We start from the raw sequence: 27,835 nt of genomic DNA, 5'->3' as shown, positions 1-27,835 counted from the left end.
AACACCATTTGTCACATTACTTTCTCCCTTGAAGCAGTTTTAAAATCTTCTGTATCGTTTTAGCTGATGGGTATTTTGTTGGGTCCATCTCTAAAAGTAATCACACAGCTGCAACAGCTCAATTAAACCTGCAAGAATTGATTTTGACCTGCAGACTATTAGCACCATTAAACTGTGTGATTAAAATGCTGATTGCAGGATGGCTACAACTTTGTAAAGTTTCCTTGGGTATTTTAGAAATCCAGAATGTTTAGCTCTTAAATTAGGATTTAGGTGTTTTTTGTTTTGTTTTGTTTTTTAAACTGTTTGCAGAACCTCTGAGAGTTGACAGGGGTTTAATGCAAAAGTAGTTGATGCACTACCACTGCACAGTGTAATACAAAAGGTGCATTGCTTTATATCAAACACCAATTCAGAAAGTTATTCCAGCCTCCTGCAACTGTTATACGAATGCTTTCACTTCTTGTAAATGTCTGTTCTTTCCCTGTTTAATACAAAATGAAGCAACAATTTACTTTGCTTTTCCCCAAAATGCTTTCAGTATTTGTCTGCTGACCCTCAGAGGCATTCACAAATGTCAGTGCCAATTTAGCTTTTACATTGGAAGCATAACATATACTTAGATATGTAATGTTTAAACTGTTAAATACAACTTCATGTTTAGCCTTTTTTTTATTATTATAAACAAGCTAAACTTTAACTAAAATTAGATACGTCTAGACGTTTATAAAAATACCTACTCCTCAAAAGGCCAGTATATTTAGTTTTAAGTAACAGACATGACCTTTTTTTTGTTCCAAACTCAACAGCTTTTAGTGGAAATCAACATTCTGAACATTTCACAAGCATGCACATATCCAAAATAATCTTTTTAAATTTGCATTTACAGGTTACAAAATAGAAACAATAGCCAAAACACTTTTACAAGAGTACTGAAACATCATGCATGTCTACAGCAACACGCTGTGATGTTAAGAAATAAAACTTTTCTTTTTTTATGTCCCGAATCAGTTTTTTTTTTTTTGAAAATCAAGACTATATGCAGAGGAAAATTCTGTCCTTCACATTCAATTTAATCAAGGGTTTTCTTTCAGCTTTATAAAAACAAATGGTCACATAAAAGAGAATCACATGGCAACAAATAAATACCTACAGGTCTCACTACAACTTACAGGACAACAGTGATATAATGCTATTCTCACGATAAGCTTAAAGTGGAACATAAAACTGTATTTCTAGAGCCTGTCATATAGATTTCAATGAAAAGTAACCCCTGGTTATTAAAGGGACATCATTTTCTGACTGAGCAGCAAATCTTGGACACATTTTCTCTTTTACAGACAAAATACATAATCCATCTCCAATGCTCTTTACACACAACCTGATTGTTGTGCTGCAGCGTAATGCGAGTTTGTCTCAGAGTAAAACAAGGAGTCTAAAGTAAAATTTAAGATGTGTAGATGTAAAAAAAGAACAAAAAAACAAAAGCAAGTCAGGTAAAAACTGTCATCTTCAATTCTAATCATGCTTTTACTCTAAGAGACTTTTTGTACCTCTTAAATATAAAGTTAACAAGCTGCCAAATCTGACATCAAGTCCTAGTGCTGCATTTGCTGATAACTAATGCCACACTAGTGTCTCCTGTATGAACCTACCCGCCCTGTAATGTTTCATATGTCCAGATGCGAGACAAACTGAACCATTGCTTTACAGTCCAAGCTACTTCGGTGAAGCATCGCAACAGCATATAATACACTTAGTAACAGTTTGCGTAGATGCAAATACAAGCTGTTTGAGTGTAATGATTTTTAGATTACAAGTAAATAAGGAAGCAAGGGAAAGTCCAAGTAAGAGCTGGAACGCTCAAATTTACTCCAAGGTTGTTCTTTTTTTTTCTTTTTTGAAGCATTGAAACATAAAAACTGAGGTACAATAGATCACATTTATGTTTCCATTGTTCCATGTTCCCCAGCTAAATAGATGGACCTCAGGTAGATGCAATGAGAGAATTAAAATGCAGAATTTTATCTTAAAAGTGTACAAATATTCAAAATCCAAACATGCCTGGTGAAAAAAGTCTAACTTTTAGCACCCCTCGTCATTTCGCAGCTTTAGGTTTGGTTGGCTTTTGCATCATCATATGTTTGAAGGGAAGACAATCCCTGGAAGTTTATTCCTAATCATATATTCATAGTAAAAATCAGGCTTTTCAGAATGAAAAGACGGCGATCAATTTCAGGTCTCCTTCCAGTTCTGTACAATTTTGAATTTAAAGCATGTTTCTCAACAAGTATTTTTGCACATATCAGATTTAGTTCTTAAAACTGGGGAACATAGAAGCACGGGAACATAAAAGCAATATCCTTCGTTCAGTTCCAACATTAGAGTGTAAGCTGCACCGGAATAAGCCCTTTCTGATTTTGCATCTTCTAAAAGTTTTAACAGCTTCAAATAAAAACAGAAGAAAAAAAAACAAAACAAGAAAAACAAACAAACAGGACAAGCCAAAGTGTAGTTCCCAAAAGAAAATAGAGAATCCATCTTTTTGTTTTAGATTAAAATATCTCTGCTATGAAACAGTCAGCATTCACATCGGGCCGAACAGTCCCAGCACAAACGTCAGGGAGTCACAGTTAAAGTGCGAAGCAACTAGTGGACTAAAACATTGCACAGTAACAGAAACAGTTCACTTTATCCAGCCCAGAACCAAACATGGTAGGCAACATCAGAAAACAAATAAACATGTCTTAAAACACGCTCCACTTTAGCATAGCAATATTAAGATCCAGTACATAGCATGGGATAAGAACCTGCTAAATGTGTCAATCATGTCATGCAGCTGACTGCATAATGTAGATGCTTCAGAGGTCCACAAATGCAAACAATCAGAGCGCGTGCCAATCTGGAACATTTACAGGGCGGCATCTCCTATTTGTTTGAAAAAGGGTCTTTCACAATCGACTGCAGAGAGATGCTACAGTGTGAAGAGAGAGCGGTACAAGCAACAGTCAGTTTCTTTATGGGGGAAGGGGAGCCTTGAGCTGCTGGGACAGAACCAAACACTCCAAACATCAACTCATCGGGCTAAAACCACAATACTGCCACAGAAGTTACATTCTTGTATCATTCGTGAAGTAGCATCGTACAGAAATGGAGGTAACAGAGTCACTTAACAGGAGTTTACTGTTGCACAGGAAGAAACTCATAACATGCATCCCTTTAGACGGTTTGTGTTAGCATAATGTTACACAAATCAAACCTGCAGAGCTATAGAAGGCCTTCGTTTAGAGGTCTGGACTGTCCGTTTAGTCATGCATTTTGTTGCAGCTTTATGTACAAAGTCCATTTGAATGACTGCGGCAGGATGAGGGACTGGGGTGAAGCTCCAATCACTGGCATCACAACAGCGAAGTCTTATGTACGCAAACCTTTGGAAACAGAACATCTGCACAAAATGTCTAGGCTTAAAGAAAAAATCCAACATTGGTTATGGAGTCGTTTTCAGGTAACCAAGTCTTTTTGTAGGTTATGTTTAATGTTAAATAACAGCTGGCAGCTAAACTTGAATATCAGCTTACTGAGCAGAGAGAAGTGCTCTGCCCAGTGAGGATGTACAATTAATCAAATTAGTAATTCAATCTTGGCTCCAAACTATAACACAAAAGATTTTTTATTTTACTTTCATATATTTTTCCTGATTTCTGAAAAAAAAAAATCCATTGTAAAACTGAAACATCATGGAAGTACAAGGATTTTAAACCTCTGCAACAATGTTAGCAATCCAAGAACATGATATAGACAGTATGGGTCGCTGCAGCCACCTGTCCGTTAGTGAATAGTCAGGTTTAGCTGCTGTTCACTAAAATTTAAATACATTTCTGATTTGGATATACATGTCCCAATGATATATATCAATCATTTGATTAGACATGTCTTGGGTGGAAAAAACGATTGGCTAGTATGCAAAATTCAGAAAAATATATAAAACTTTTGAGCCAAAGCTTGCGCAAAAAATGTGATCAAACTCAAATAATTGTTATAATCATGATTTTTTTCATAACTGAGCAACCGTATTGTCCACAAAATATAAGCATTTCGAAAAAGAAGAAGGCAACATCAAGCATTAATTTAAAGCTGGATTTATGCTTCAGCGTAGAGACTTTTTTCTTATGTCAACATTTCAAAACACAATTTTGGTCTTTGATTGTCATACCGCCACCAAAACATTCCCGTTCTGCACTCAAACATCAAAACTAGCTTTTTTTTTTGCCATACTTTACAAAGTACAACCAATCGATTTTTGGCTGAAATTGGGCCAAATAAAGTTTTCAGTGAAAGCCTCTATAATTTTTTATTTTATTTTATTTTTTTTACAAAAAGCAGCTCACAATGACCATGTCTGTCAAAGCTTTCAGAGGAGTTTCATGCATGTTTAAGTAAAAACACCTCCAATATTCTGCTTCAGAAGAATAAATCCAGTTGAGCATATGGAAAAAGTTGGATTTTTCCTTTAAGTTCCATAGATTTTTTTTGTCATCTCATTTGCATAGGAGTCAGGGTGTGTTGAAGGCAAACAAAACTGCTGATGGAGCTGTCTACTGCACACAATGAACGCTTTAAACCCACCCAGGTGTAATTCCCATCCTGGGTGTGTTTAGACAGTCCGTAAAAATTTCAATACATATACACCTGAACATTAAAGTTAGCCAAAAATGATCCCAAAAATCTACAGAAGCCTTTCAGGGAAACTCTGACAAAAAGGCTGAGGCGGACCAGTTGGCACTGAATGCGAAGGTAGTGTTGTCAACATCAGCCGTGCAACTGGAAACATTTTGGCAACAAAGATCAGAACTCAAAGCAGATGACAATGTGAACGGTTTGGCTTGAAAGATTTGTGAAGTGTTTGTTTTTTGAAGCCATTTCTGCTGCTTCCGAGACTGAACGAACAAGGCAGATTTGAGTTTTTGAAACATTGCACATTTTACATAATTACACTTAAGAGTTCGTCTTCAAGAGATCTTTAGCTAGCTTTTGTGCACCTCATCTAAACAGAGGATATAAACATTCTTCAAGAGAAGTCTCTTAAAAATCTTAGAGTGCATCTTAAAACACTTCACTTGACTTCGGATTCCTCTCTCTGTATCCAACTTCAGTTGCGTTTTTGTTAGAGACCCCCTGTAAAGGAGCATAAAGCCTCCCCATAATTGCACTCTTTACATCATTTCTTGGACATTTGTTTTTCCCCTGTTTTCTTTTTGTCCCACATAAAAAACAAAAAGACAATTTGGCCATCAAGTGTACAGCTACAAAATACAGTACATCGATTTGTTTACACTTTACATAACCACAAAGATTACTGACTGACCAAAGTTTGTCTCAAATACAAGAAAAGGTCAAATATTCAGTTAGGAAAATACGTCGTCACATAAAACACTGAAGTAGAACAGCAGAATATTACTGTAAGGCAAAATCAGGTGATTTCACAGTGACTGAAAAATATTCAGATTTGAATGTTCTCTGGTTTAAAAACAAATGTGTTACTTTTCAAGTGAACTTCTCAGCTTAAATATAAACTACATTGCCATCAGTATTTCCTTGTTTGGCTCTCAATACATATATGACCTTGCGTGACATCCCAGTTAATTCACAGGGTTTATTTTGTCAGCCTGCCTTTTGCAGCTCTACCGGCTGCGTTTCTTAGGGGAAGGATTTCCACAAGGTTTAGGAGTGTCTTCGTGTGAATCTTTCAAAAGTCTATTTGTGAGACCAGACACTGTTGCTGGACAATAATGGAGTGTTCCATTTGCAGTCAGAACTCAGAAATTCTGACTTCCCAGTCTGAAAAATCAACGTCAACACATTCCCACTCAATGCGATTTGTAAAGTTGACTTCCAGTTTCAATATGGCTGCTATCAACAGTAGTAAGCTGTGGTGGAGACATTTTATTTTACAAGACAAACTTGAAAGAGTGTGTCTAAAATCAATGTTGCATGTAGTGCCCGCAACTATAAACTAAAATTAAGAGTGGTGTTTGCTTATGGAATGTAATTCTTAAAATAAAGATCACAAGAGGTACTGCAAGCAAGATCTACTTAGGCATCGCCATGTCGCAAACAAGACTTCTCACACTATGTTAACTGGAACACTCCCACTTTGGGTGTGAGGTAAAACACAGCTTCAAGTTCAGACGTTCAAGGTAAAAGGAACGTGACATAAGGCTCGGCACATGATCGCCACTCTACTTCATCCAAACTCTCTAATCTACATTTTTACAGTCTTGCTTGGTATCCTAAAGCGTTTCAAGCTCTTTCACTGGAACTAAGAATGTGAACTCTTCACCAAACTTTACATCTGACACAAACTACCAGACTCAGACAGCTACACTTCTGATTCTGTATGTTACACTTGATGACGTATGGGAAGGATGTAGCTGCTCAGCCATCACAACCGTTTTCATGAAGTGCTCTATGCACTGAGCTAATCTTAAGGATTTCAAGTTGGTCATTTCTGAATGCAGTGCACCTTTTATTTGACCTACCACATCTGGCTGAGTTACTTCAACTTTTGTAACACTGCTACAAGTTGAGAGGAATATTTAGTGGTCAGCAAATGTCACAACTGTACATATTGTTCAGGTGATTTTCTATAACACCACAACTCTCACCTAGCTCCTGAGAATAACACATTGGATATTTCCCCAACGTCTGTAGAAGTGTTCTGTATGCCTAAATCCGGGATTGTATGCACTTCTGGCCCCAGAAGTGATTAGAACAGCTGAAATCAATTGCTTGGATGCTAAGTGAATACTTTTGGCAATTTAGTGTATATAATGTTTTTTTTTCTTGCTGAGAATGAATTCTGATGCACTTTTCTTTAGTTTTGGTTAAATTGAATTTCCTGATGAGTGGTAATCCCAGTAAAGTCCACCTGAAGTGGTGCTTAGAACTGATTTCTAGATTTGCTTGTTGGACTTCAGCACAATATTAAATAATGGCACAACTAACACCAAAAGAGCAACTATGGGGAGGTTTTGCACTCCTTCGTTTCCCAAGTAAAAGCTTAAAATAATAATAAAAAAAAAAAAAAACATTTATGTGTTTGTAATTAATTACATCAGTGAAATTTTACACTCCACCTACAGACATTTTGGCATCAAATTTAAGTTATAAAATATCAACCCTTTGACCAAATAAATAAATAAATAAAACATAAATACACAAAGCATAAAAACATATACAAGATGAAAATAACATTTGGTTGTCAAAAATAAAGCTTTGAGTGTCAAAAAGAAAGTTATCATGCTATGGTAGGAGAACTTGTTTCATTGAAGGGTAGTGAGTAAACCAGCTATGTTGTTTGTTTTCCTCCTCTTTTATACATAGCCAAAACAATTATTTTACCCAATAAATTAGCAGCTTCCTGCTACAAGCAAAAAAGATTAAAATGAACGTGGATATGAAAAGAAAATGGCTATAATGTGCATTTTTTTTAAATATATGTGGCATGTAATGGAGCACTGTAAACAAGAGTAGGCTAGCGAAAGCGCCGAGCAACCAATCTTTATCAAAACAACAGCGAGGCCATTCCCGTTGCAAGCCAATGGACGACTTTTTCCCCGTTGTGTTTTTTGGTGGCGCATCTTTCAAAGAGTCATACAGCTGGACGGCCATGCAACGAGGGAGAGGGTTCATCCTGCCCTTTGTTTCTCTTCACTCACGTTAGTGTTTTTGTTTTTCCCTCTTTGCTCCAGCACAGCCTCGCTACAGCCTGTCCATCCTGAACGTGTCCTCCGTGGCGGGGTCAGCGAGCACCATGTCGGGGTCATTGAGCATGTGCAGTCCGTCCAGTGTGAGTGGATCTATCTTCAGCTCATCCAGGGGGAACTGGGAGTCGGCATCGAAGCTGACATCACCAACACCCGCCAGAGAGTTGGTCAGCTCTTTAGAGAGGCTGGGCGGAGACTCACCTGTGACTAAGAAAGGTGACAGCAGAAAAACGCAGACAGCTTCAACACAAAGCAGTCATTTAGCTACCAATGGGACGGATACATTTTACAAAACGGGTGGCATCATGATCAGATGGCATCATGATCAGATGGCATCACGACTTATTCAAATATTCAAACATCTCAACACAAATGGGTCTTCCAATTGATCAATGACCCTGAAGGCCCCCACATACTTGGGCGTTCAGCATCTTCTATGAGCGGACTCTACGCACACCGTCTGCAGACAGTTGAGATTTATTAGTCAGGCGTACCGATTGCCTATATTTCTCATAACAGACTCCTTTATTTCCCCCAATCCGAAAATCTTGAATTCTCCCAAGTAGAATTCAAGCACTTTCCAATAATTTTCAAGTTAAGTCTAAATCTTTCCAGCACCACTCATCACGTTAGCTAGTTGGGCACCTAGCCATGTTTCTTCTCAATAAAAAGCAACCACCACATATCTGTTGGTGGCACAAAGCGGGAGTCTGTCTGATGCGCGTCCTTGCAACTGGTTGCATTGACTCTCAATCTTATCAGCTTGACATAACATACAAAACAGTTCAGTGTGAACTCCCGTTTCCTCCCAAACAGTTTACTGTGCAACAAAGAGCACATGGATGTGAAAATAAACCTTTGAGCAGATGTGTATGGTAGATGTGTGCTCTGCGTTGTAAAGTGTGCCCACGTTTGTGGGGGCCTTAAGCCTATCACCAAATTTGCACAAGTGAAACAAGTTCAGTATTTTGGAGGGGCCATCACAAAGCCCTGATCGATATCACAAAGAAAATGTTTAAAGAAGAGTTGAAAAAGTATGTTTGAGCAAGATGGCTCAAACCTGATTCAGATACAAGAGTTCTGTCAAGACGAATGGACCAAAATTCCTGCAAACTGTTGCGAGAAGCTTGTAGAAGGATATCAAAAGAATTTAGAGCTTTAAAAAATCTCCAGCTCTGGTATGTAGCAAATATAAATAGTTTTAGTAATCCTAACTGACCTCAAACAGGCAGACCTTGGTCTGATTTAATAATGGATAAGGGGGGAGAAACAGTTATGGGTTGAATTTTATAGTATATTTAAATATCTGGTCTCAACTGCACTTCCATCTTTTTGCCTGGAAAAGATGTGAAGGACATGTGAAGGACAATGTATGAATGGGTGGTGGTGCTGCTACCTGTTAGAATGATGTTGGGGATGTTGCCATGGCTACTGTAGTTGAGTTGCTGCGAGTCCTGTAAGCTACTGCCAGTGAGGCCCATCATGGCCGCCTGCGTGTAGTTGAGGGTGGAGCACTGGCTGAAAAGGCTGGACGAGCTGATGGGACTTTCAATCATGTTGAACTGCTCGAGCTGAAAAGAACAGATTTGTCAGGCAGAGCAGAGTCAGGACAACGTTCTGTCCTCAGTTACTGGTAGTCTTGGTTACCTGGTGAGAGAGCGCATTGGTCTGCCTCGATGCCAGCTGCTGATCATAGAAGGAGTCGCCAAATATACTGCCCACCACAGGAATGTGCTGCAGGGGAAAGGAAATATAAGTTAAAATCATAAAATAGATTGCAAGTTCCTCTAACAAACACAAAAAAGCCATCCAATTGACTAAGGCCATATTTTAGTGATGGAGTAATAAGGAAAACCAAGCAAGACAACACATCACACAGCTGTCCAGCAGAGCAGGAAATATAAGCAAGTGGTTCTCATAACCAGGGTTAACACAAGCCTATGAAAGAGTGAACGTTAGCTGCTGCAGCCCCGTCAGAAAAGAATCACAATTCAGTTTATTAAAGAGAGGACTTGGTGGTGAGCCTACAACTGTATAATAAACACCAAGACAATAAAAACCCTGGCAATTTAGGAAGATAAAAAACATCAAAAACACAAAAAAGAAGAGGTGAAAAGGTAAAATCCAGCATGACAGAGAGGTCAAACTGGATTTACAGAAGTAGAGAAGAGTTGAAACTTCCCTTAAATAATCTTAAAAAACATACGCCTCATAGAGCACATCATCAATAATATGGGATTGGATTTCGTATGTGCTGCTTAAGCATCATCTTAGCCAAAGAGAGCACAGTCCATGAATCATTAGAATCTGAGAAATTTGACCTGAACTTTCACTGATTTAACCATAATTAATTTATCCACAATTGTATCCTAAAAAAATGGAAAAATGTCTCACAGAAAATAAGATTTAAAATTCATAAACTGAGTTGTTAAAAAAAATATAGCACTTTCTCCAGAAAAATATTTTACTATACAAGGAGCATCCCAGTGTGGTGCACACTGAGAAAACCAACATGTTGTCATGCACACGGTCAACTGTGACAGTGGAGATGAGGAGATGAGTTGTGCAGCTGCTGACACCATGAGTGGTGCAAACACACAGAATGAAAAGCAGCCTGGCTATGAACAGTTAGCTTTCCCCCAGAAGCAAAGCCCTTCCCCAGGCAGCAGCGAGCTCGGAGGGTGGGCCCTTACTTGAGGCGAGCCTCCAGGGGAGAAGCCTTGATTGGAGACTGGGGAGGTTGGAGACTGAGTGGCTGGTGAGCCAGTCTGATTGCGATACTGTTGGAGGGAAGAGGGTTAGCTAACACTAAGCTTCATGTCTGGCACAAACACACACATCTTTAGCAATAAGATCAAAATGTGTACAGTTGCAGGTTAAAGTTTGGCAGTGACATATATGCTGTGTTTTGCAAATGTTGCATCTTAATTATTATATTACCTAGTGATTTGTTTTGATGTTAACGTGGTATCAAAGTGTGTTACTACTGGGACTGAAACCATTGTTTTCTTGTGTTACTCCTGGAGAAAAGCATGCAAAACATCTTCTGGATCATTGAGAACTTCAAGGTAAGAAGTTAAATAGGACAGAACAATTTCATGAGGTTTCAATGACAGTTTTTCCTGATCAGTTCTTCTACAGAATCAAGTTACCAGTGCAGAGCTTGTTCAACATCAGCAGCAGGTGAGCGAGAGTGTGTCTACATGCACAAAGAGACCTTGGGGTATAAAAGAAGATATTCTTGTCTAAAAAAAGATATCAAGGAGAGAGAGTTAAGTTGTGCAGGAGGTTTAGTGATGGACAGTAGAAGGCTGCTGAAAAGGTACCGTCTCTGATTAAATGTCCATCATCCCAGGAAGAGGGCTTACTCACAGCACTGAACAAGAACACTGCCATAAATAATGTTAGGCTAAAAACAGATTCCAAGAGCTACTTCGTCCAACAATGCAGGGACAATTTGGTGCTTTGAGTATATTCCAGCACAAGGGAAAATAGTTGATGGAGGGGGTTAAAAAAATCATATTGGAATTAAAAAACTATAGTCAATTCTATAAAGTTGGCTCCAGGATAAGAAGGAGCCAAAAAAACTGAGATCAACTCTGAGTCAAGATGAGGACACCCAGGAAGCCAGAATAAATTAAGTTATGAAAAGGCATCAAACTCCACATTCCGACTCGCTGCATGAATTTCATATATTTCATATCAAAGTTTTTAGAAGTCTTGCGTTTGTAGTTGTTTTTTTCAGTTGACCATAAACTGTTGGAACCACAGAATAACATCTGTGTCACTGCCAAAGCCTTTCACTATGACTGTACAGTGGACAAAACAACAAGTTTTATCATCAGCCTCCGCATAAGAAGTGAGAAAATGTTGGCAGGGAGTTAATTTTGTCTGTCTACACAATAGCAGCAAGCTATGATCATTTTGATCATGTCATGTTTTCAAAAGATTAATATATCGAGCAAAACCAACAAAGTGGTAATCATGACAATATTAGGAAACATTTCCAGAAAGCTGTGAGCCTGCCTTCACTCGCCTAACTGAATTGTGCGTTTCTTACCGAGCTGATGCTCATGCTGGCGGTGGTTTGGCTGTCCGGGGAGGGGCTGCTTGCGGTGGCTGTCCCAGACGAGGCCAGAGTGGGCAGAGCGATGAGCTGGATGCCCTGTGGCAGCGCCGGCTGTTTCTGGAGGTCACTAAGTAGCTGAGCCTGGGCTTGAGGCGTCAGCTGGTTGAACAGGGGGTACTGGGAAAGCTGCTGCTCCAAAGTTAATGTTTCTGGTTGCAAAGCCTAAAGACAAGAGCACACACACATTACAGTGTTTCACCTTGAACACCAAGAAGAAAGACCAAGTGAAGCCAGACGCCAGACATTTACCTGTGTAATATTAACCGGTGAGGAGAGCGTGGGTGAGAGCTGCTGTGGGGACTGCTGGAGGTGGAGGTCAGAGGTGAGAGTAAGTGGCACCACGGGTGGCTGCCTGCGCTGGCCCGTTACAGTCATGGAAGGCTGAGAGGGCGTGGTGATCCCTGGCAACAGAAGAGTCACACATGCACAAGTCACTGGGTTTTGTTAGAGGAGACTCAGATTATCAAGCATCCAAACATGAGAATCAGCTAAGAAATCATAGACAGTTGACAACGTTTAATATACAGCTGCTTAGAGCTTTACTTCTATTAACAGGCAACACACATACAGACTGGGCTCCCCACAGATCACGTTTAGTCACTTAGGTGTCAAAAACAAGCAAGTGAACATTGATGCCGTCCAAAGCAAAGAGGATATCGAATATGCAGGAAACTAATTTTAAATGAGAATTTCACAGAAAATAAAACAGCTGGTGGCCAGAACAAGATGTAGTGAGTAACTGCTGTCTGACCAAAATACTCATCAGCTCTGAGAGGATGAGATTTGAGGACATAATGAGAGGCAGCCAGCAGCCCACTGGCAAAGAGAAGACCAAATCAAAGGAGAGTAATAACAGCAGCATCTAACACAAAGCTAGGTTTAATATTTTCTGCACACAGATAGAAACACAACAAAACCTATTCTAAAATCATCTGGGTTGTAATGTGCCTCGGGTTAGAGATTAATTTTCCGTTATTGTAAATAAAAATTTCCTGTTACATAGTAAAATTATTTTGATAAAAAAAACAGGCTAAGAAAATGCACCTCAGGATATTGGCTAAAACAACCTACTTTCTTAATTGGGAGTAAAAAATATTTTTTCGTCTTCCTCCTCCATCGTCCTAATTTTGGTACATGTAAGAGCTCTTACCATGACTTGCAGCACTGATGCCCAGGTGGGTGAGGTTGGTGGTCAGGCTGCCCGTGCTGTTGGCTGAGCTAAGTGAAGGGAAGGACACGGTGTCCTCGGGGTCAAGTGGTGTGGACAGCGGAGGAGGGAACTGGATGTTAGTCAGATCCGGCAGCGAACCACCAGTGTTGTGACCAGCTGGGACCACAGATGGGCTTAATTCCTGGTCTGGTGATGGGAATATACTGGAAAAAGGCAACCAGTTGGTTAGTGACGTGAAACACAAAAACAGCACCAAAAAATGTTTTTGGATAACTTGCTTTAATAATTCTAACTGCTGATGAGTGAATCAATTATGTGACAGATATTTAGACTCTATAAAGTATTTCAGATCTGCAATATGAAAACAAAGCCCTCAAATTATTATAACTCTTAATCAGTTGGTAATTTCTATGTTGGCCTCTCTGAGAACTTAGAAGGGAGAAAAATAAATCTAGAACATTAGAAAAAGTTACATACTTCTCTGATGTGGAAAAACATCAAATTACAGTGAAGCTTTAATTATATGGTTGGTTTACAGCTTCATTACATTTAGCAAAGCTTTGTCTAATTAGAAATCTTCTTCCACTTATGTGATGATGGTCATTATAAGAAAAACTTAAGCATTTTTCAATGGAAGTTAAAAAAGAAGCAGAGGTTTAGAAAATCAAAATAGTAATACTCACTTGATTCCTGGGACATCACATGTATTAGGCTGAGATGCATCATCCTAAAAACACAAAACAAAACAAAAAAAGAGTCATGATTAATTCACCACATGAGTTCACTTTACAGTCCCTCACAGTCCCACTGGTACCTTCTTGTCATCCCACAGCTGCTTCTGTACATCCTTGTCTGCATCCGACTCTGAATTTTCCGTCCCTGGCACCGTAAGCAGCAGCACTATTAAAGAAAAAACAGAACACTTTTTTTGTTGAGACAATATCCAAAAATGCAAAGCCTTACTGAAAGAAATTAGTCATCAATATCCCAAGCCGCCATGCAGAAAATAGTACTGCTGTGCACCAGATTCCCACATTTCTAAAAATAGCACAGATGACCACCAGACGCTGAACGGAGGCCAGCTAATCTTGGCTTCATTGTATCAGAGCTTTACACATAAAAAGACATGATCGATAAGGAGTCAGTTAATGATTGATTTTGCTCTGTAGGTTGCCCTGAATCAGCTTCATTCAGAAATTTCTACAGCCAGCAGAGTACAAAGTCAAACAGAAACACTTCTCAGTAGATCAGCTTCCATTTGCACCTTAAATATTTTACCACGCGTCTACATCTGCCTCTCTCTGACACCATCTCTTTTGTGTCTTCAGAGGTTTGCAGCTTGGATTAGCACGTTGCTCATGAATAAATGAAAGATTCTCTGTGTCTTTGTCACTGGATCCTCCCTCACCACGTTTAGGCTGCAGCTCCTGCGATCCTCCTGAAAACACCTCCTGAGGCTTCGGGTTCATGGCGCTCTGGTGTAAGGCCGAATCCGAATTCGTCCTGTATGTGACAGAAAGATGAGATGTCAGCAGAATCCCAACACTGGAAGAGGGCCAACTGTTCAGCACCATACCCATCAGGGGTTACAGCTCTCGTTACTGAACTTTATTTGTCACCAGGTTGCCCAATCGGTGGTCCATCATTGTGAGTAATTTCTACTCTAATTAAAGGCATAAAAATAACTGTTTCTGACTGGGTAGTTCCAACCTCGTGCAAACGGACAAGCGAAGAAACTTACCTTCTCCAGCTTGTGTCTGGCGGTGGGGAGAGGTAAACTGAACTGTAGGGACAGCTGTCAATGTAAATCTAGTCAAGGCTAATAATTATGAAGAAAAATAGAAGAATCAATCAGACATAGGCTTTAGTTCATCCCTTTGTGCCTAAAACATTATGAATAAACAATCCTGGACAAATCCTACAGGGAGATCAAATCTCTAAACTAAAAATGGAAAACATTTGTCAGAATAACTCTGCTAAAGTGCAACATACCAACATGTGTAACTCAGCAGACGGTTATCAGTGGATGTACAAAAAATAAATTATTAATTCATTGATCTTCAAATCAACATAAACAGGAAAACATAAAAGAAAAACAGACTTTTAACACAGAAATGTTACTGAATTGTACATACACTCAATTACAAAATCAAAAGGGTGTGTCTACAGCTTTCAGTAGCATTTGGAGGATTTCTCCAGAGCTGTGCTCTTTGATGCAATTCCCAATCCCAATTACAATTTTTAATCACTATCAAATTCTTTTTCAGATCAGATGGAAGGGAAGATGATACAATGTCTCCATCATGAACACATGCTGCCATCTTTGCTTTGTACCTCTGTCTCACTAGTTACACAATCTCATTCTATCCAAACCAACATAGTAACTGCTACTTCCAGAGGTGGATAAGAGTCAAAATATTGGTGGGTCAGTTTCAAAGCCAATCATCTAAAGGAACTTTCAGATGACCACAATCCTTCGGACTCTGAGACCTTAATTACCATATGAAATGTAAAATGTGGTTTCATGTGAAAAAAGGACACTGTATTTGATTGATATTCCAAATCATGGATGAATAGAACATATTAGGAAGGTGAGACAAAGTAACTTCCAAGTCTGATTGGCACATGTGACAGTGCAATATAAAGGATATTTGGCGACCGTGTTTGTCCACTGAAAGTGGGCGACGGTGAGGAGACGTGATGCGGTTACGATCGCGGTAAACACGGTCCACGAGTCCATGGTGCCTGCTTGTCCGACTGGTGTCCAGCACAGAGTTCTAAGGTGGACACACCAGGTAAATGAGATGAGAGGAGTCCTTTCAAACAGAGCAAATCTTTGCATTGGAATAAATGGTGCTAAACATGTCCACTTTAAGATGGGTCAAGCCAAGTTGGCAAATGTAATTAAAGATGAAAAGCCATGACAAGCAATGGTATACTTTAAAATTTAGGAACCAATTCTCAATTATGGGGCAGAAAAAAAAAACTTTAAGACAAGCTCTTCTTTAACTTTTGAGGTATGATGAAACCTGGTGGAAGATGCAGCTCTAACCAGCCAATAGTCTTACAGCTGTCGCAGCCAGAGAAAAGCCAGCAGACTCTTTTACTCCTCTTTAAAAATGGATAGTCTGTACATAAAGTATTTTTCAACAAATCTGAAAAACAGCTGAAACCTGTGTGTGTCCAACATTCACCAACAGCTGACAAAGGTACACTGATCCAGAACAAAACCATTGCTGAGAGAGGCTAGGGGCTCACCTGAAAAGGCAGGTCAATGTTGCCATTCCCAATCTGATTGACATTGGGCAGTGAGCCTCCATAGTACTGTCCACGATTCTGCCCTAGTTGCAAATACTGGGTCTTCTGTAACTGCAACTGTGCAAAGTAAAATTGCATGAAAGCATGAGTGAATGACTGATCTGATTCACAAACAAAAGAGATGCTAAAAATGGGCAACGCGTGCAAGTCTACAATGATTATATGCAAGATTAATGAGTTTGGGGCTTTTATGAACTGAAAAAAGGTAACAAGATGAAACAGGCAAATGTGGCTTTTTCATGGACAACTGACAAGCAAACAAAACTAGCTGATTCGAATGACACTGGACTGACAGCTTGAGTTGTCACAGTTGGGTATTTACTACTTGCATATAACAGTAATAAAAAGTAATGTATGCTATAACAAAAACAAAACACTGACATCCTGTACACCCAGAAGAATTGAGTCAGATGATCAGACATAATGCAGTGACAGAAAATCTAAATGGCAACACAAGGGAATCAGGCAGAGACTATACAACTGAAGAGTGTTTCTCTCCTAGGAAATATCAGTATGGCTTAAGGTTAGACACACGCATCATAGTAATAAAGTGTGCTTAATTTCCAGCAAACAGAAAAAAAAATATCCCAAACACTTCCTGACGTCAGTGCAGCTTGAAGAAATGAGTCAATTGATTCATCCAATAAATGCTGGTGGAGCTTCCTGGATGATTAACTCTCATCATTTGGGGCTTGGGGCAGAGAAAAACTAACTGGCTGCTGCTCATGCTGGATGTCCTCAACACTTACTGCCATGGCCCCTGCCTCCCTCTTTCGATTAAAGGGACAGTAAACTTTTTTTATTTTGATAGATAATCTTTATTTTGAAGAGCTTCATTCCAGAGGAAGGGAGTGGCAGTGAACAAACTCCATCTGTTCAAGAAAGAATTATTTACATTTCTGAAGATATCTTTTAAGTCAAAGAAGAAGTCTTGAAAAAAAAATTATTCCAATCCAAACAGAACAATCTGAAACAAAACAGTCCTCACATTTAAAATGTAGCAAAATGTGAATTTGCCACAAAACGCTAAAGGTTTAAAAAGTTATAGGCTAGCAGTCCTTACTAGTCCATATCCTTACATTCAGCATTGACCCCCACTAACTCATGTGAAGTTAACTGTTGGTCTCAACCGATCCTTGTGACCTAATAAATGTGAACTTAAATTCTTGGAAATCTGACTGAATACCCTGGTTGTAAGCTGCTTATTAATAAATAGGTAGCATTTCTTGTGTACAGTTATACTACATTATATAATATAGTATAGTATGGCAGCCTTTTAAACATGATTTGAAATTAAAAATAATTTGAAGGCGGACTATTCTTTGAAGAAAAATTAAGTCACTTTTTGCTCAAGTCTCATTAGTAGAAACTTACACAATTTTTTTTATCCCACAACTGAAGAAGCAATCACATTTTTTACCCACATTGCAGAGCAAGAGCAGGAAAAGATGCAACATTTTGAAGCCTGTTAAAAAAAAAAGAAAAAAAAAGAAAAAGAGGTCCAGAATTTTTGCTTAATCTGTCAAATTCACAAAAGCTCTGACATTTTCAGTTAGCTCCTAAAAGGGGAGAAATAGCTATGGAATGCACACTGCAAATATGAAACATCAACATGTAACTCCCTCCTCTGTTTTTAATTGCACAACTGATGCAATTTTATCCTGAGTGCATGATGCTTGCATATTGTCCTCACAACAGAGAGTAAATTTATAGTTTTATGGACTTACCAAATAATGTAACTTTTGTTTTTGAGTTTTACAACACAACATCTGTGTTTACCAAAGGCCGATTTGCACAAACTCAGTTGGGTAACCTTTAATCTAGATCAACAATTAAGCATGAGGAAGAGCTATAAAACAAAGACAAAAAATGGTGGGAATAGTTTTCAATCAAACAGAAAATGAAGAGCTTAGATTTCCTTTATGCATCAAAGAAAAGTTTCTGACCTTTGCAGATAGACAATTATGTATGCATCAAGTAATTCATAAGACACGCATGCTCAAAATGAGCATAATGAAAAAAAGAAAAAAAAATTTATGGAAAAACAATCTGCACTTGCAGACATTCTATTACAACACCAGACATGTAATAAAGTTAAAAGCAATTTGCATCAAGCCTTCAGGAAAGAAAAAAACAAACAAACCTGATAATGAGTTGTAACAAATATATGGATTTCTTTCTCTTTCTTTTCAAAATATGATGTAAGCAAGTTATATAGTCGTTGCACCATAGCTCTCCCTTATTTTAGTTTTTTTTTTTCTTTTTATCATTGTGAGGGTCTTTCCACCACACACACACACACACACACACACACACACGCACGCACGCACGCACGCACGCTCCATGGGCCCAACATAATTGTGAGACATAATCCAATGTTTCTCAATCCTGCTCCTCCGGGCCCACTGTCCTTCATGTTTTAGATGTCTCTCTGTTCCAGCACACCTGATTCCAATGATTAGATTACCTCCTCAACATGCTATTAAGCGCTGCAGAAGCCAGTTAATCGCCCATTCATTTGAGCCAGGTGTGTGGCAGTGGTGAAACACCTAAAACATTCAGGACAGTGGGCCCTGAAGAGCAGGATTATTTATTATATTATCATTAGAGAGTTGATAATTTCATTGTGATCCATTGAACACTGACTTTCAACAAATCTGTATAAACTAGTGCAGTCCAGGGGTGTGGCTGGATAAAACATGTAAAACATTAACTAAGCTTCCGTTTTAAATTGTGTTTTTGTTTGAATTAAAACGTGCCACGGTGGAAACAGTTGACGTGGGGGCGGGAGGGAATCCACGTCCAGTGAGTCCGATTGGCCAGTTAAGGCTGCCTTAAACCTGTCGGAGATCCCACTCGCATTTGCTCCGCTTTAATTTACCTGCCAACAGCCTCAACATGTTATTATGCGGTGATGTGTGCGCCTGGAAACGCGTGCACTTACCGTTGAAATCATACATAGGGAACAGGTGCACGTTAAACTCAAACTGCTAGCGGAGCCAATTAACGGTGCACTAAACCACGCATGTTTTATCGACAAAATAAAAAAAATGTAGCGCCCGTCAACAGACATGGGAGTGTGTTGTGATTATGATATACCGATACAGCTAAGAAAGAAAACATGGACCTTACCCAAATAGAGAGCAGTCGCTCAAACATATCACCGCAGTGTTCGTTAACTGCCAAAAACAGCGATGCAACAAACTGGGACCAGCCTGTGAGGGGGTGGGGGTCTTACCCGAGCGGCTCTGGTGATGTTCAAGTCCTTCATCACTTCTTCAAAAGCGGCAGTCTCCTCCGCCTGCTTTTGATTATGCAAAGCGATTTTTTCGCTAAATTTGCGCGGATTGTTAGAGGACGCCATCTTTCCCTCTTCTTCTCAATGGAATGTTACGCTACGCACGACGCCAGGCCCTCGTACTGTCGTCACGACGCACGGTCGAACGCCTCTATTGATGTTACCCCTCTCTGTTTCAGCTGCCTGCAGAATCTGAGAGGCAGGCCGAGTTTGAGATAAAATAAGACTCACCACAGGGGGAATTGTGTGCCCTAGATGTTCGTTATTAATAGTAACATAAAGGGGGGGAAATAAACATGGATATGCACGGAAAGACAATAAAATCTGCACCTGGTCACAGAAAAAGTGACCAGGGGCAAACTGACTGAAATATAATACATTTGTGATAAATTTTGTGACATTTGTCACGTTACTAAAGCAAAGTGTGATTTTGGCTAATTAAAATTTTATGATACTCATATAAAGGAGCAAATCACTGATGAAGGAAAATTACACAAAATTTACATTTTAGAATCTGACATGAAAATCTATCACTTATTTTGATAGCCCTAAGTAAAATCTAACGCAGCAAACTGAAATTAGAAGTAATCTAATTAGTTGTAATCCAATCTCAGTGTAATCCAGCTGCTGTGTGAAGGCTTCAGAGGTTTATTAGTTGGGGGTGAGGGGTTTTCCATTACATTAGTGAACAAACAGCATCATTAATATGATGGAACATAGTAGATTGGTCCAGGATAACAGCTAAGTTGAGATAGTTTATTGTCATGATAATTGTTGGTGTCACTACAAGTCTAGCTTGCACAGAACAGTGGTATGAAGAAAGTCACTGTCAAAAGACATACAAAAGCCCCATTTTCAGTTTGCCACAGACTTTATAGTTAAAATGGCAGCTTAGTGGAAATGTATAACTTCAAATCACCCTGAAAAAAAGTGAAAATCATTTTATTTGTGTTGGTCTACCACATAAAATCACAATTAAATACACTCAAACTTGTGCTTGTAAGTAAGTATGATATGAAAAGAAAGTAATGTAATTTCTTTGCAAAGCACTGCAAATGTTTTATTGTCACATTTCACAAAAAAATTGTAAATTAAGTTCTAGGCAACTAAAAGACAACATGATGAAAAAGAATGTTTACCCTATATTCAAAAAATTCAGATTGGTTTCTCTCTAAACCTGAGGTACAGGAGGCAGTTTGTTTTTGTTTTTAACTCAGGAGAAGTGTCAGAACATATTTATAAAACCAATACGGACACAAAAGGTGTACATTTTTAAAACACTATTGACTTTAATAAAGGATTGACATGAAGCTACACAAACTTGTACATTCCCCTTGGAGTACATCAGTTTTCACTGTATTGCACTTTGACAATATAATCTGCTTTGATTGGTACAAGCAGAACAAGACACGCCTAGGCAAGCAGACAGCTGACATTTTTCCACAAAAAAAACCCCCTCCTCACTATCATGGAGGTGGTCAAGTTCAAAAGGGGAAAAAACAAAAGGTTTGCTTCTTAAAGTAAAAACAAATATATAGGTCATGTACAAACACAATATCTCATAAATATAGCTTTAAACGAGCTAAGGATGCAGAAAAATTAAAATTGCAAAGATTAAGTGAACAAGCTTCAAGGAAAGAGAAAAAACAATACAAAACACTGTATTAAGACACAAATAAATTATTCATGTAGCTGCCGCAAGAGGTCTGCAGTTGTGTGTGATTTTAGGTGAGAAAAAGAAACATCCGAAACAGTTTCAGTTCCATTAAACATATCAGAAATCAGAAAGACATTCACATAAAGAGTTAAATCATGTGGAACACATTTTAAACTGTAAATCATCCTATTCTTGTTTTTGTGCCAGCATTTATGTGCTGATATGTAGCTTGTTGATTAGGATATATCTACAGTAACTGACTTAAAGGTAAATTGTTTCAAAAATTAAACAGCATAGCAAATAAAACTTCTGTACAATCAAATTGTCCAACATTTTAAATGCTGATTTTCTAAGGAATGTCATATCTGATGTGCCTTTTGTAATGTAAGCCCTTCATTAGTTTTACAAATTAAAGTAATATTTTCCTCCGAAAATCTACTACAATTTAGCTAATGCTACACCAGTGAACTGGGCTGTGATAATACACTTTTTAAATTGCCAAGCATTTAAAAACAGTGTTCCTGTATGTATAAATATTTCAGACTTAGTCTTATCACCATTTTAAAATATGAAATTCAAACATTCATCATCAATTTATAGCAGGATTCACATATTTTATAAAGAAATAGGATAGAAGAAAGAACTAAAGATAGCACATAAGGAATGAAATGTCAGAACAGAAAAGACACAATAAAAGGAATGAACAAAACAAAGGGAGGGTGGATAACAAATGAAAGGAAGGAAGAAAAGAGATAAGGAATAAAAACACAAAAAATGAAAATGGAGGAAAGAAGAAAGAGAGGGAATAATGAATGACTTAAAGTACAAAAGAAAGAATACAAGGAATGAATGGATGCAGAATGGGAAGAGACAAGGAGGGAAAGAAGCATGGAAGGAAGCACACACGTAATGAACAAATGTAGGACACGAGAAAGGAAAGGAGGAAAATCATAATGTAGAGAGGTAGAACTAAAAAAGGAAAAGAAGAAAGGACACAGGACAAAGAAGTAAGGGTGCAAGGAAGAGAAGAAAAAAGGAGTGACTTGAGGGTGTAAGTAAACAAGGAACAAAGAAGGCAAAGAAGCACACAAAAAAGAAATTGACATAAGAGAGGGAGGAAAAGAGAAACGAGGGAAATGTGGACAGAAGGAAAGATGGGAGGACCCAAAGAAGAAACAAAGGACAGAGGGAAAACAAAACATTTTGACAAAGGAATAAAAAAATAAAGGCTGGAAAGATTTTATCATCATCTTTTCCATGGTTAACTAGACCAGGGTAATCACATTCTAGCCTTTTCTGCAGGAATTCTGCAATAATTATGATTGGATTAATACATTTTCAGACCTGCACTTACTCTGATTATTAGCTTCTCTAAAACCTTGCCTCTTCAATGAAACCTGATCATCAGCAGTCATAGCTATAATCCCTAAAGCTGAAAGAAAGTTTCTTAAATATACTATATTTAAAAAGTTAAATTTATGTCAACTGAAGACTAAAAAAAGCTAAAAAGACAAACCTTCATCCATATTTTTCAAACATGTTCACACCTTCATTCAATCCACTGGGCAGTAGGAGGGCACACAGAATAATAGTCTTCACAGTTGCAGGTCAGGAGCTCAGCGTTGTGTGGTGTTCTGAGGAAGTATAATCGGCGTACTCGCAATGCCAGCAAATGATTCTGGAAAGTGCAGATCCCTTTCCCACTCATCCGTCTCCGTGTTGTAGACTTGAACGATGCTTGTGACATTATTCAGGTGCCAGTTATAACCCCCTATAATGTAGACCTTAGCATCCAGAAGGCAGCAGCCCGCCTCGGACTGCCCTGCTCTCATAGGACTGACGGTCGTCCACTGGTCACTTTCAGGACTGTAATACTCAACTGCTAGCACATCGAAACAGCGGTCCACATGGTCCATGCGGCCACCCAGAGCGTAAACACGTTGTTGGGTGCTGATCATGGCGTGCAGCACTCTGGGTTCATTCATGGGGGCTTTGAAGTCCCACTGGTCTGATACTGGATCATAGCAGTGGAGCGTTTTCTTGTCGTCCAACGAGACCCCGTAACCTCCTGAAATGTACAACTTTTCTCTGCACGAAGTCCCAGCATGGCCCCAAATTCTGCGTTTCAAAGGTTCCACATAAGACCACTCATTCTTTTTTGGGCAATAACACTCAACAGAAGACAGACTCCCGGATCGATTACGGCCTCCAGTGGCGTATAGTTGTCCCTGCAGGACATTGAGTTGAAACTGGATGCGAGCCTCCTGCATGGATTGGATGCGTAGCCACTGGTTAAGATGCGGGTCGTAGCGGAAACAGTTGTCCACGGCCCCCTCCCCACTGCGGTATTGTAAGTGCTGCCCACCGACAATGTACACAAAGTTGTCAAGCACTGCGACGCAGGAATGGCTGCACCCTGTCTCCATTTCTGTCAGCTCTTTGAACTGACGGGAAGCAGCATCAGGAAGGTAGTAAGACTTGGTGCTCACTGTGCGGTCGTTGTCGGTGTAGGGGGTCCCACCGAAGGTGATGAGGGACAACACGTCAGAGCGGATGAGCGTCCGTGAGGACTGCATTTCATGCTGTCGGAAGGGAAGGATCTGGTAATTGAAGGCCTCGAGGAGATATTGGCGGCATAGCACATCCTCCACCATGATGTCCACCGTCTGAACGCTGTCTACCAACTCTGAGGAGAGCATGAGTGGAAAGCGCACGTGGCAGAGGACGCTGCTCGCCTGAGCCCGGCGGGACTCATCATGCCGGAGCCACCTTATGGCAGCGTGGAAGAGGTCGATTTCCTTGCAGTTCTTCAGCTTGTTGCTCTGCAGGAAGAAGATGAGGCGCTCCATAGGAATGTGCAGAAAGTCTTCTTCTTCAGCGATCTGGAGGAAGTGACGAAAGGTGAAGGCATCCACGGACTCTTTGAGGGAAGACAAGCTGAACGTGGTGGCCATCTGCCCAATGTGAAGGCAGGTCTCGACGCTCATTGCAGACTTCAGGAATTCCTCACAAAGCTCCACTACGGGAACCATCTGGAGAAACACAGCAGCCCCCAGAACGTCCTGAATACAGTCCAGGTCTAAAGTTACATCTGAACTATAGGCAAAGTCGATGATATGTTTCAGCCCTCGGGCTGACAAACCCTTCAGCTCAATGGTGTCTTGGTTTGACTCCCTCATGCCTCCTGTAAACATAGCTCTGAAATCAAAAAGAGCACAATACATCACGTTATTTACAAGTGTACTTCTGTTTGAAAAAGTTGTATGAGATTCTTCTGAGTCTAGTGTAAACAGCCAGTGAATAAAAAGTAAGAATAAGGTTATCTTTTGGCTTAATTGCCTACCGAGCCTTACAAATGTATTCATACCGTTTGAACAACCACAAAGATCAAGGAGCAGTTTAAAATGGAGCTGTGCTATAAAATAATATCCCAAGATTTGACCGCCACATTGAGCACTGGTTAATCATCATCTGTAAGTAGAAAGAGAGTAGCATAACCACAAACCTGCAAAGACATAGCATTCCATACAAACTAACAGGCTGGGCAAGGTGAATATTAATTAGAAAACCAGCCAAAATGCATATGGAAGAGTTGCAGAGATCTACAGATGAGATGGAAAAATGTGATTATAGGGAAACTATACAAATATATTAATTATGGACAACAAAAGCCATTATATCAAAACAAAGCTCAGTTTGCTGAACCCCATGTAGGAGATACAACAAACATGAAGAATGTGAAGTCAAAGTTTTGGCCTACATTAAAAACTGTGTATGGAAAAGTTAAACTGCACATCCACAAACACACCATCCCTACAGTAAAAAATTATATTGGCACTGTTCTGTAGAAAGGCTATGTCTTCAGCAGGGGAAGAGAAGATGCTCGAGGTTAATGGGAAAATGTAACCAGCAACAAGACAAGGTGGAAGAAACCCTGAGAAAGGCTGCAAAAGACTCGTGACTGGGACGGAGGTTCAGCTTACAGCAAAACAATAACCATAAAAATCCACCCAAAAAAGTTGAAGAGGTAGAAATATTTTTGTAAGGCACTGTAGGCTTTCCTACTGAACATTTTCACCCACCATTAACATTCACTCAATAACTTTTGATAATACATTGAAAACAACACTATTTTACAAGTCATTATTTCCACCCTATTTTTTTGCAAGCATCAGCTAAGTGCTTTCGATTGAAAATCCAAATGGACTTAGTGAAATCTCCAGACTAACCTGAAGTAATCACTACAGGCGGCCAGCACTGCTTTATGGACCTGGAAGTGCTCTTCATTGACAGCCAGCACGACATCCAGGAGCTGGCCCTGAGCCCGCAAAACCGACAAGCCCTGGAGAAGAGTGGCACTGTGGCTCGGGGCGGAAAAAGTACAGCGCAGGGTACTATTCTTGTTAGCCATACTGGAAAGAGAAATAGGCCTTGTAACCATCAATAAGCTAGAATGCAATCCCCCCCCCCTACAAATGCAAATGTAATATATTCCTAACAGAAATCTAAGCTGAATTGTTACATCTAGAAGCTGTTATCTGCTGATGAAAACAGGCCAGTGTGTGGATATGTAGTATCCAGTAACATTCTAATGGAAACATAATGTAATTTACTAGTCAAGCAGAGGGGAATGCATTTAGCGTAGAGCTTTTGAATGAGTGAGAATGCATTTGTATGTACAAAGAAAAAAACACTAAAGAGAAAGCCATTTATCTCTCCAGGAACTTTAAATCTGCACATGCTTAAAGAAATTAGAAAGGAAAAACAACAATTAGAGAATAAGGAAATATTGTTCCATCAGTTGTTTGTAAAAACAACATATAAGAGTACAAAAACAGAACTGCACAGTGTCGTCTCAGAACTCTTTTCAGCATCACATCAGATAGAATAAAAATTTAAAAATGCATCCATTACCCATGAGGTCAGGGGAAAATATTTATGTTCACAAACATTTACACAAAGTCATCCTAATTGTACAAATCCATAAAGAGATTTAGTTTTTTTTCTTTCTGAGTGAAAATATCAAATATTGAGGAAAAATAGAAAAGCAGAGGAGAATGACATTGGATGAAATTAAACCCTTGAAAAATTAAGGTAATAATATCCAATCATCTTAACAGAGTGACCCACCCACAAAAAGTTACTTCTTTCCCTTCATTTTCTACATTCTTATTTTTTAAAGTTTACACTTACACACTGCTTAATCTGAATATTTGATATTTTGGTAACATGTAAAAATAAAATGCTATTTCTACTTTGTTTAAGTTAAGTTAAAGACAACTTGTAAATACTCCCCCAAAAAAAGAGAATTTAAAAAAGCACTTACTATGAAGTGGGTTTTAATTTTATTGTTTGAGAAATACACTATGATAGTCTATATGGGTATAGACTATCGATTAAGAAAACCCAATTTATTCATTAAAAATAAAACCTCTTTTCATATTCTATCTGAATTCTCAAATTTCTTGTGGTATTGTGATCACTAAAGAAAATTATTATTGTAACTTAAAAAATGTTAACTGCCTTGTGTAAAGTATTATTAATGTAAACGTAATTTAACCTGCTTAAGACATGTTATATATAAAGCTAAAGGAGCCCCAGGGTCTGGAGGCCGAATCACAGCCTCGGTGTTTCCTGACCTGAAGAAGCCGTGCCGCGAGTCACTTCGGAGCACAGCCGGTTCAATGGCCGTGGGGAGACATCGTGGTACCAGATACACACCGCCAACTTACGACACCATGAACTGCAGCTCACTCACCTGTTCTCCGACTGTTTCGGAGTAAAATCGCCACCGTCCGACTCCGCCATCTTCTAGCACATACCAACACGCATAGAGCATTTTTGGGAATGTTATCAGGAAATCATCGGCACGAATGGATGATTCATTATTGTTTTTGTTTATTTCGTGCAAAGAGCCGTTGGTTATGGAGGACCAAAACTGTACAATTGACTGTTTGAGGTCCTGCGGTGAAAACAGAAATGACCCGTCCCCCTTTGGTGGCTGTTTGAAACACGAATCTCCCCTGTACCGCCGCTACCTGACCACTAGAGGCCGACAGAGTAACGCGCTCCTTCTCCCTAACATGAAAACCCTGGCAACAAATAAGAGATCTCTACTCTTAATGAAAATAGTTTTATTTTGTTCAACAAAAGAATTACTTTATTCAGCAACGGACAACTCTGTATTTGTGAAGAAAATTTTTTTGACAGATCAAACTGGGTAAAAATATGCTTGCAAAATATGAAATTACCATGTTGATCTAAATCTGCAATGATCAGTAGATGAATGCTCTTCTGATTGATGCTATGAAAATTACTCTCAAAAAGTTTGAATATTTGTCTTTTAGGTTAAATTTATGGAAAACATAAAGAGTTATTGTTCACAGTAAAGCAGTCATCAGTGTAGGATGTGGCCTAAGGGTATCCACTCTATGCCTTACAGTCACTCTTCCAGTTTCCGTATCTCAGTTGCAACTTATTGATGACACTGTGTATC

General features: G+C 39.1%; 2 protein-coding genes across 3 annotated transcripts; both read right to left on the bottom strand.

Moving 5' to 3' along the window:
- Positions 1 to 1,052: 1,052 nt before the first annotated feature.
- crtc1b (CREB regulated transcription coactivator 1b) lies at positions 1,053 to 20,080 on the bottom strand. Its single transcript, XM_014980506.2, has 14 exons — positions 19,623 to 20,080; positions 16,325 to 16,441; positions 15,718 to 15,843; positions 14,808 to 14,869; positions 14,475 to 14,569; positions 13,881 to 13,966; positions 13,750 to 13,793; positions 13,046 to 13,269; positions 12,145 to 12,296; positions 11,827 to 12,057; positions 10,460 to 10,546; positions 9,414 to 9,500; positions 9,163 to 9,337; positions 1,053 to 7,973 (listed from the first exon to the last, which is right to left on the bottom strand). The coding sequence occupies exons 1-14, from the start codon at positions 19,746 to 19,748 to the stop codon at positions 7,762 to 7,764; spliced, it is 1,824 nt and encodes a 607-aa protein (XP_014835992.2). The 5' UTR covers positions 19,749 to 20,080; the 3' UTR covers positions 1,053 to 7,761.
- An 867-nt stretch (positions 20,081 to 20,947) lies between these two features.
- On the bottom strand, positions 20,948 to 27,390 carry klhl26 (kelch-like family member 26). Of its 2 annotated transcripts, XM_014980511.2 has the most exons (3): positions 27,098 to 27,390; positions 25,569 to 25,751; positions 20,948 to 24,537 (listed from the first exon to the last, which is right to left on the bottom strand). In XM_014980511.2, the coding sequence occupies exons 1-3, from the start codon at positions 27,145 to 27,147 to the stop codon at positions 22,956 to 22,958; spliced, it is 1,815 nt and encodes a 604-aa protein (XP_014835997.1). In that variant the 5' UTR covers positions 27,148 to 27,390; the 3' UTR covers positions 20,948 to 22,955. The 2 variants fall into 2 exon arrangements, with proteins under 2 accessions (XP_014835997.1, XP_014835998.1); XM_014980512.2 differs by lacking the exon at positions 25,569 to 25,751.
- Positions 27,391 to 27,835: the final 445 nt, after the last annotated feature.

This window comes from Poecilia mexicana, unplaced genomic scaffold (assembly GCF_051168715.1).
Source record: "Poecilia mexicana isolate PSO_F unplaced genomic scaffold, ASM5116871v1 scaffold_4, whole genome shotgun sequence".
In the NCBI taxonomy this organism is placed as follows: domain Eukaryota; kingdom Metazoa; phylum Chordata; class Actinopteri; order Cyprinodontiformes; family Poeciliidae; genus Poecilia; species Poecilia mexicana.
Note: the sequence above shows the minus strand (reverse complement) of the source record. Positions and strands in the feature narration are given on the sequence as shown.

Bases quoted from the DNA above. Each gene is read 5' to 3' on its own strand.
- crtc1b (XM_014980506.2), bottom strand. From the start codon at position 19,748: ATGGCGTCCTCTAACAATCCGCGCAAATTTAGCGAAAAAATCGCTTTG. The intron at 15,844-16,324 runs GTGAGCCCCTAG...TGTCCACCTTAG, and splicing joins ACATTGACCTGCCTTTTCAG to AACTCTGTGCTGGACACCAG. The intron at 7,974-9,162 runs GTAGCAGCACCA...CACCTTTCTTAG, and splicing joins CCCCAACATCATTCTAACAG to TCACAGGTGAGTCTCCGCCC.
- klhl26 (XM_014980511.2), bottom strand. From the start codon at position 27,147: ATGGCGGAGTCGGACGGTGGCGATTTTACTCCGAAACAGTCGGAGAAC. The intron at 25,752-27,097 runs GTGAGTGAGCTG...TTCTCTTTCCAG, and splicing joins CCGAAACAGTCGGAGAACAG to TATGGCTAACAAGAATAGTA. The intron at 24,538-25,568 runs GTTAGTCTGGAG...TTTTGATTTCAG, and splicing joins GCCTGTAGTGATTACTTCAG to AGCTATGTTTACAGGAGGCA.